This window comes from Neolamprologus multifasciatus, chromosome 13 (genome assembly GCF_963576455.1).
Source record: "Neolamprologus multifasciatus chromosome 13, fNeoMul1.2, whole genome shotgun sequence".
Lineage (NCBI taxonomy): Eukaryota > Metazoa > Chordata > Actinopteri > Cichliformes > Cichlidae > Neolamprologus > Neolamprologus multifasciatus.
The window spans coordinates 6,748,999-6,756,928 of record NC_140451.1 but is presented as its reverse complement, the minus strand read 5'-3'; the positions used below and the strand labels follow the sequence as shown (position 1 = coordinate 6,756,928).

At 37.3% G+C, this 7,930-nt stretch overlaps 1 protein-coding gene across 2 annotated transcripts; it reads left to right on the top strand.

Moving 5' to 3' along the window:
• The first annotated feature begins 497 nt into the window (after positions 1–497).
• Positions 498–6,534, top strand: LOC146504936 (uncharacterized). Of its 2 annotated transcripts, XM_085183288.1 has the most exons (7): positions 498–757; positions 1,233–1,295; positions 1,577–1,613; positions 3,398–4,364; positions 4,686–4,853; positions 5,171–5,266; positions 5,744–6,534. In XM_085183288.1, the coding sequence occupies exons 4-7, from the start codon at positions 3,402–3,404 to the stop codon at positions 6,074–6,076; spliced, it is 1,560 nt and encodes a 519-aa protein (XP_085039414.1). In that variant the 5' UTR covers positions 498–757; positions 1,233–1,295; positions 1,577–1,613; positions 3,398–3,401; the 3' UTR covers positions 6,077–6,534. The 2 variants fall into 2 exon arrangements, with proteins under 2 accessions (XP_085039414.1, XP_085039415.1); XM_085183289.1 differs by having other exon boundaries at positions 1,233–1,613.
• Positions 6,535–7,930: the final 1,396 nt, after the last annotated feature.

The window sequence follows — 7,930 nt, the reverse complement described above, 5'->3', positions numbered from 1 at the left end:
CTTGCAACATGGCAAATTGAAACTCCCCCACCCTCATTCAGATCTGCCGTTTGGAACTATTTTGGTTTTCATGTGAAGTATGACCCTGAAGGTAAGTGCGTCATGGATAAAAGTAAAACAGTATGTTGGATGCGCCATGCAATGCTCAATTACATTGGTGGGAACTAGTGCATTAGCGCAGTTAGCTCGTTAACGTGTTGGCCGTCCAACCCCACACACGGGGCGATCCGCGGTAGCTCGCTAACGGAGATTTGCCGTGTTGTGGCGTTAACGTCATTTCAACGAGATAAACGCTGACAGCACTAGTGGGAACACAACGAATATGACTGCACATTTATTCCGACATCATCCTAGTGCAAAGTCAAGTGGAAGCAGACAAAAACAACAAGCACGCATGCTACAAACTTTACCCGAGTCATTTAGACAGCCGTTAGCACACTGTAAACCCCAACAGTATACCTGACTTATAAAGTTTGTGGATACAACATTTGAAATTCGTCACAAAGTTGAAACAACTTAAAACTTTTCTGTTCTGTTAACGATTCAAACAGTTATAATTATACATGGCTTAGAAGTTAAGAGTAAATACTGCTTTTTTAATTATGATTTTTGAGTAAATGTTTTTTTTTTTCGAGCGCCGCATGTGTACACCATGACGTCATGACGTTTTCTCTCTAACCTGAACGACGTTGACAGAAAATTCTGTTCAATATGGCTGCCCTTCTCGAGCGACTGGAGAGCACATTTGGAGAAACTTGTAAGTAAAACAGAACCTTCGTTATGTTTATTTTTTCTGTAAAAAAGCAAGTATATTAATATGTTGCAGCCAATAACTTGTTTTCGAATGCGCTTTTGTGTTAAACAGCACAGACCCAGGTAGTGAATAGTTGTTCGCGGTTGTTCGCGCTCTTTTTCAAATCGATGATGTCGTCATTTTTACAGTTTTAACCGATTAAAACACAGTTTTAATAAGAATTGCACATAAAGAAAGTGTGTTAGTGATATTTTAACGACCCATTGCCAACGCAAGAAAGTTTGCGTTTTTACAACAGCAGCCTCATTGTTCGGCAGGGTTTTTTTTTCTTCTGATTAGCATGTTCAAAAGTGACTTAGCTAGCAGTGGCAACTTCTATCTTAAACAATTAAAAGTAATACCCAGATTGAAATATAGCAAGGTGTTGTATATTTAGTGTGCTGATAAGGTTTTCAGTATTTTTATTTTTTATTCCAAGGCTGAAGACCGAAGAAAAAAACTTAAGACTGCAAGTAATTTCAGGTGGAGACAGTAAACACAGGTGAGTTGAAAGATCTATTGAAGAGTCCTTTCTTCATGGCCATTAAAACATTTGTAGGTTAAAAGACCTGTTTTTTTTTTTCTTTTTAATCATGCCCCTGCTTTGTCACACTGAATCATGTTGAAAAGATATATTTTCATGGCTCCCCCCATTACCATTACCTTGTACTTCTTTCAACCGGTCTATTTTATTTTGTGACATTAACATCTTAAATGTACCCCGCCAGTATAATTATTAATAGCTGTGTTATTATTTATAATGCATCTTTTTATCATGTGCAGATCTACCAAGGGTCGGTGGCACAGTTCAACTTTTGTGGTAAGTATAACACTTCATATTTAGTCACATAAGTAAGTTGTTTCATCAGTTGTTGAGTTCTTATAAAATAATTTTGTATAATTGTACAAAATTACTGAGGATACATCCAATGTGTAAATCCCAATCAACAATTTTACTGTGATATTTGCTCATGTTTAGAGAATCTCCATTATATTGGTTACTGAGTTTCCATTTTTTTGTAGGGCCAAATTTGTATTAAAAATTTATATTTTCATGTGATGTGAAAATACTCAATCATTTTTAATTCTTAAAAGAAACCATTCATTAAGTCCCTTAAAGGGCAGATTTCAGTAGTTGCTGAAATGCATATAAAATGTCCCCCAAAAACCGTCTTCATACGTTGATTGGGGTATTTCAAAATTAAAAATGTTTAGAAACTCAAATTTTGACTGAAAGTTTCATAATCTGGACGTGTGATGTAACTGAAGGGAGTTGTATGTTATGCGCTGTTGGCAGTAGGTGGTGTTCGTGAGCGTTAGTGTGTTTACTATGATTATATTGCATTCATTTTTCTTAAAAATACAAAATTATTGTGTTTGTGGAAGCTGTACAAACACCAGCCTGTGTGTCAGGACTAGGGCTGGGTATCGTCACTGATTTCGTGAATCAATTCAATTCCGATTCACAAGGTCCCGAATCGATTCGATTTAATTCGATTCGATTCAATTCGATTTGAATCTGGGAAATTTTGACAGTCAGAAATATTATAATTCAGATCAGTACATTTACATATTTTTGTGTCTATAAAAAGGAAGCTGACACACGCAAGACTTTATCAAAGGTGTGAGCATCACAGCAGATGCCTTTGTGTCAAAGTAGCTGAAGATAAAACACAGAAACACATGAAGGTGATTTTTCCTGGCCTGGGATTTTATAAAAATATTCTGCAGTACATCAAAAACGAAAGAAAACCATTAATCAACATATGAACATTACCTCTGATGTTAGAGCGGTTTTATTAGAGACAAGGCTGAGCGTTTTGCATAATTTTAAAAAGTTTAAATTTGTTCAGTATTGAACGGCAGAAATTAGGTTTTCTTTTCGGAAGTATATAAAACAAAGAAAAAAAACGTTGGCCGACAGCGCTGTAAACAACGGTAGACTTGTGCGTAACAAGCAAGCGAATAATGCAGAAAACAGATTTTTAGACGGGAAACTGTTCTTGAAGTACAGGGAGAGAGAGAGAGCTGTGCATCATGGTCGAAGCAAAACAGTAAAAGTAAGAGTGAATACATGACGGTGTTAATGTGAAGCGTAGTTTGGAGCTTCTTTTGCTGCTGGTTCGGTCAATATTGTTTGGAGAGACATCAAACTAACAGCTTTAGAATCAGCTCATAAAGGGCGTGAACACAAAGCGCGGACCCGCCGACAGATCAGAATCAGCGAGCTGTCGGCTTTCAGCCCCGACTGTGAGAAAGGCGACATCTAACTGATTCTGATCCGCGGGTTGCGCTGTGTGTTTAAGTCTTTGTGCAGAATCTGTGTTCCTGCTCTCATTTACTGTCTTAGCTGTTTGGTGGTTGTTGAAATTTTGTGAGATTTCACCAGAGATTCTGGCATTTCGGGCAAAATAAATTTATATTAAAAAATCAATTCAGGATTTTAATGAATCGATTTTACGTTATCCAAGCCAGAATCGATTTTAATCGATGAATCGATTATAAAAACCCACCCCTAATAATAAGGTTAATGGTATGATGTACAGTGTTTATGAGACGATTCATTTTTTTAAAAATCATCTCCATTCCTTGTTTTATTCATAGGACGATGGCAGTATCCCAAAAGTTCCTGCTGAGAGTTCACCTCACCACAGATGTTGTTGTGAAGGTTTCTCTAACTAAGCGGCCTGAGTCGGTGGAAGAACTAATCACCATACTCCGTGAGAAGCTCAACCCTAGGCTGGACTTTGAGTTTACCTTACAATATGAAGACCCCGACTTTGATGGGCAACTTACCTGCCTACTGGATATTCAAGAGTTGCCGGAGAAGGGCACACTAAAAGTAGTGAGATCTGAAAGTGATGTCAGTTCTTGTGCAAGTTCTGATACAGACATCCTTCCTCATGTGCCTTTAGCTCAGCGTCTGAAGTGTTGGCCTGACACTTTCCCAGTACCTACCTTTTCTTACGAAGTTGAACATCTACTTGAGGAGGGAAATAGAGCCTTTGAGATGTCTGGAAAACATCTGAAGTTGACTCGAGCCCAAAAGCACAACATCTTGGAGACCATGGCTTCAGCGATGCACACCTTCAAAGCCTATCCGAGTGATGGAGATGTCGGTTTGGCAGCAGAAGCTCTTGTTACCACTCATCCATGTCTTAAAGAGCCTGGAAGTAGGAATGGAAGTTATGGTTGGAAGACCAGTTTAAAATTCAAGATGGGAAATTATCGCACCAAGCTAGCCAGATCTGGATGTGTGGAGGTGTCTGTCAACGCTGGCAAGAGGAGTGTTAACAACCCTGGAGGAGAGCACCCCCACTCAAACATAAAAAGAGCCAGTAGAGCTGAGGTGAACTACCTCCCAAACTTTCCAAGAGGAGAAGATCAGGTCAGTTTGGAGGATATGAGAGTCCAGATAAAAAATGAGGTTGAGAAGACTGAGCCCAACAAAATAATGATTGAAAAACTGATGCAGACTACCTTTCCACTTCGTCGCCATGAAATTGTTCAAGACAACCCAATGGTAAAGAACTTCTTAGAGAACTGGCCTGCTCTGCTATTTGACTCTCAGGTATCTGTGCTTTGATATTTTTTTTTCTTCTTCAGTTTAACATGAAACAATGCAAGTTCAGCAGATCTCTTCAGATTCAGATAATAAATAAATAACAAATAAATAAATAATAGATAACAAACAAAAATATATTTCAGCTTTGTGATACACTTGTGCTTGTGGTTCGGGTCCAATTTAAAAAAAAAAAAAAAAAAAAAACTTAATAGGACATCTATAAAACAAGGTTAGACAGAAGTTGGGCAATTCCTCTTTAATGATAAGATGTAAATTTGGTCAGTAATTTGGCTTCATGTTGATGTTTTTGTTCCTGTTTTATTTTAGATTTGTGCGGAGTTCCACCGAGTCACAAACATCAACCTGCGGAACCAGTTCTATGCTGAACTTGACAGACACACACCACGACTCATGGCTCTATACAGACAGAAGGCTGCACGGACTGGCAAGATATCGGAGGCTCTGCGAACCATCCTGAATCATTATGATCTTCAGGTGAATATTGATAATGATAAAATTAACACAAATTAAACGTTTCACTGATAAAAACTCAATTTTTTCCTTGCTTTGAACATCTGTGTTCTATACAGATTACAGCTCTGATCTGTTATTATTTTAAAATACTGTGTAGGATTTTTGTCAAATGAGTAAGATACAGACTCTTTGTCATAAGAGACAGAAAGGTTGTCTTAAAAGAAATGTCTCCAAAATTATGTAGAGTCACATGCCATGCAGTTTCATAAACATGTATTCTCCCCAAAGAATGACACCTGAAAACTTTGTGTTCAATGAACTTTTCTTTTCCCTTTTAGGAGGCGCCTGATGTCAACGTGAAACGCACTGCAGTGCTTCGTGCCCTTCCTGTATACCTGCGGGAGGAGGACCCAGAATTCTTTAAGACATGTAATGTGAGTGTATTTTTGCATCACTTAAATTCTGCCAGTGAGATAAAACACCATGTTTTTTTTTTAAATACAATTTAATACCCTAGCAGCTACCAAATTGTACAAGCAAAATACCCTCTCTTTAGAAAACCCTCACACACACACACAGTCAGGAGCAGGGCACAGGCGTATCACAGCACTTCGGCTACGCTGCAGGTGGCCCCAAAAACAAGGCTGAAGTCAAGATTTAGTTTCTTTTTGAGATAAAGTCATAAAATAAAAAATTACTTCTTTTTTTTTTTTTTTTTTTGAAAAATAACAAACATACTAATTATGTAATGACAGAAGCTAACACGTTAATGTACATTTTTCAAAAAAGTAGAGTACCCTAACCCGTTACAAAGTAACCCACTACACTGCTGAATTTTTTGCTAGATTACAGGTCTTGCTTGTCACATTCTCTCAAACCAACCTTACTTATTGATACTGTGTCTATTCCAGGCGGACACATTGGATGAGTCGACCCTCATTGACACTCCAGTTGCCCTTCTCACAGTGGTTACCGACGGCACTTCCCAGACCAGTTCTGTCCATTTTACTTCCTCAAGCATGGCCGTTGTGGTGGAAGGCGACTTGGTGATGCGTGATATTCCCAGATTTGCAGATGCATTTGCCTTATTGTTTGGCTTGATCTATGCTCTGCATTTAGACTACCCCAGGAAGCTGGTTCACACATTTACCTTTGTCCAAAAAATCTTCATGGGGCTTGATGACGGCAAACCCCTGAAACCCTGCCTACATGCTCTTAAAAATGATTTGTTGCTGAAAGAGTAATTTTGGAAGGAATATAAGGCAATGTTTGTTAGGACATGCACTCTGTTACTGAGCACTTTGTTTGAAGCACTTTATTTAAAGCACTTTAAGTTTACTACAGGCTTTGGGTGGATTTAACTCCATCAGTTTACCTAATTTTCCTATACTTGCCTGCCTGTTCTTGTTATTTGGAAGATGATCATCTTTATTTGTATCCATTTTTAAAAATTGTTTTTCATTTCTTTTTCAAACAAAAGTGATTAGTATTTGAATTTTTATTTTGAATTTTTGTGTATTTTGAGAAAGATGCTATTAGGACTGATGTTGTCCTTTGTGATTTTACAAAAAGATGTTCTACACTGAATTTATAATGCTCACTTTATGGTGCCCATGTCCATGTTAATGGTTTTATAAAAACATTTGTGATGTTTTTACATTTCCATAAAAAAAGATGTTAAATAAACAAAATGTAAAGTAAATGAATTTCTCAAATCTTTTTTACTAGTCTAAACTCAAACATTTAAAAATAAATATCTTTTAATTAATAATCATATAATTTGCGTTTAGGTTGTAATATAATTGCATTGTGTTGGATCAAAATAGTAAACTACAAAAATATTAAAATTAAAGTATATAGTTTTTAAGTAAAGCTCAATTAATAAAATAAAAATATAATTTAAAATTTTTAAGTTAACAATAAATACAAATTTTGAGTACCCCCATACTTAGAAGAGATGAGTTTGTGTACTTAAAACTTTTGAGGTAATCAGTTTCCACAAATGTTTTAAGTTCAGTGAACTGATTCGGGTTTACAGTGCACATGATTCTCCTTATGGGGACCTGATATGTTTAATATGCTGCTGAGAATATAGCCCAGAAGAAGCGTATAGTTTAGCTTTTATTTTGGAAAGAGCCATTTCTCTGTAATAAACTCTTTTCCAAAGATGAGTGATTTCTCAATCAGATAGATTTTTTTTTTATTACTTTGTTGTTTCAGCAACATTAAATTTAAAAACTGTAGTTTTGAGTTAAAATATATATTTATAATTTTAATAAATGACAAATTAAAAAGGCACGAACATTTTTTTTTGTATCGAAAAAATATCGAACCGTGACACCAAAGTATCGAATCAAACCGAACCGTGTATCGGTTTATGTATCGTTGCACCCCTACTGTAGAGTAGCTACAGAGATACCCACAGCACTTGGTACCTATACAGTTAATTAGCCAGATTTTATATACTGACCATTTTATATAGCAATCCTATGTATTTTTAATGGGTTAATTCTAAGTATTGGCTCCATACCGGTGTATGTGTCAGTCATTTCTTTCTCCATGCAGTATTGTAGTATTAGACATGGAGTCATTTTAGAAGAAAGCATATAGACGGCACTATTAGTCCAGAGCAGCTCTGACAAATGTTTGTACAGCTAAAACTCCAGACTGCTCAGCATTACCTGAGCACTTTGTCAAAGCGTGATAGCAGTAGCTGCAGCGCCACAAACAAAACCAAACAAAAACACAGCCCATTATTTTTTTTACACTCTCACTTTGGAAGAACCCATCCTTGTCAAGCTCACAAGATTACACGCATCCCCAGTAAGCACACTGGTCCCAGTAATGTCAGCCCTCGTGATGTATATCCTCAAAATGATTTGAGTCAGCTGCTGTAACCTGCACAAGGTTGGAGATGCTGATGTTTTGAGGCCTTGCAATTATGTGGCATCATGTCAAATGTCAGGAGTCTGTGCGACCAAGGCCAGTCAGGGACAGGCAGTGTGGTGACACAGAATCACATGGATGCCTGAGGCCTCGCCTGCAACGCGCACAGTAGAGTCTACAGAGGAGACTACAGACCAGATCATGCTCAGACC

Excerpts from the sequence above, each read along its gene's own strand:
- LOC146504936 (XM_085183288.1), top strand. The coding sequence starts at position 3,402 with ATGGCAGTATCCCAAAAGTTCCTGCTGAGAGTTCACCTCACCACAGAT. Across the intron at positions 4,854-5,170 it reads TGAATCATTATGATCTTCAG|GAGGCGCCTGATGTCAACGT; the intron begins GTGAATATTGAT and ends TTTCCCTTTTAG. Across the intron at positions 5,267-5,743 it reads AATTCTTTAAGACATGTAAT|GCGGACACATTGGATGAGTC; the intron begins GTGAGTGTATTT and ends TGTCTATTCCAG.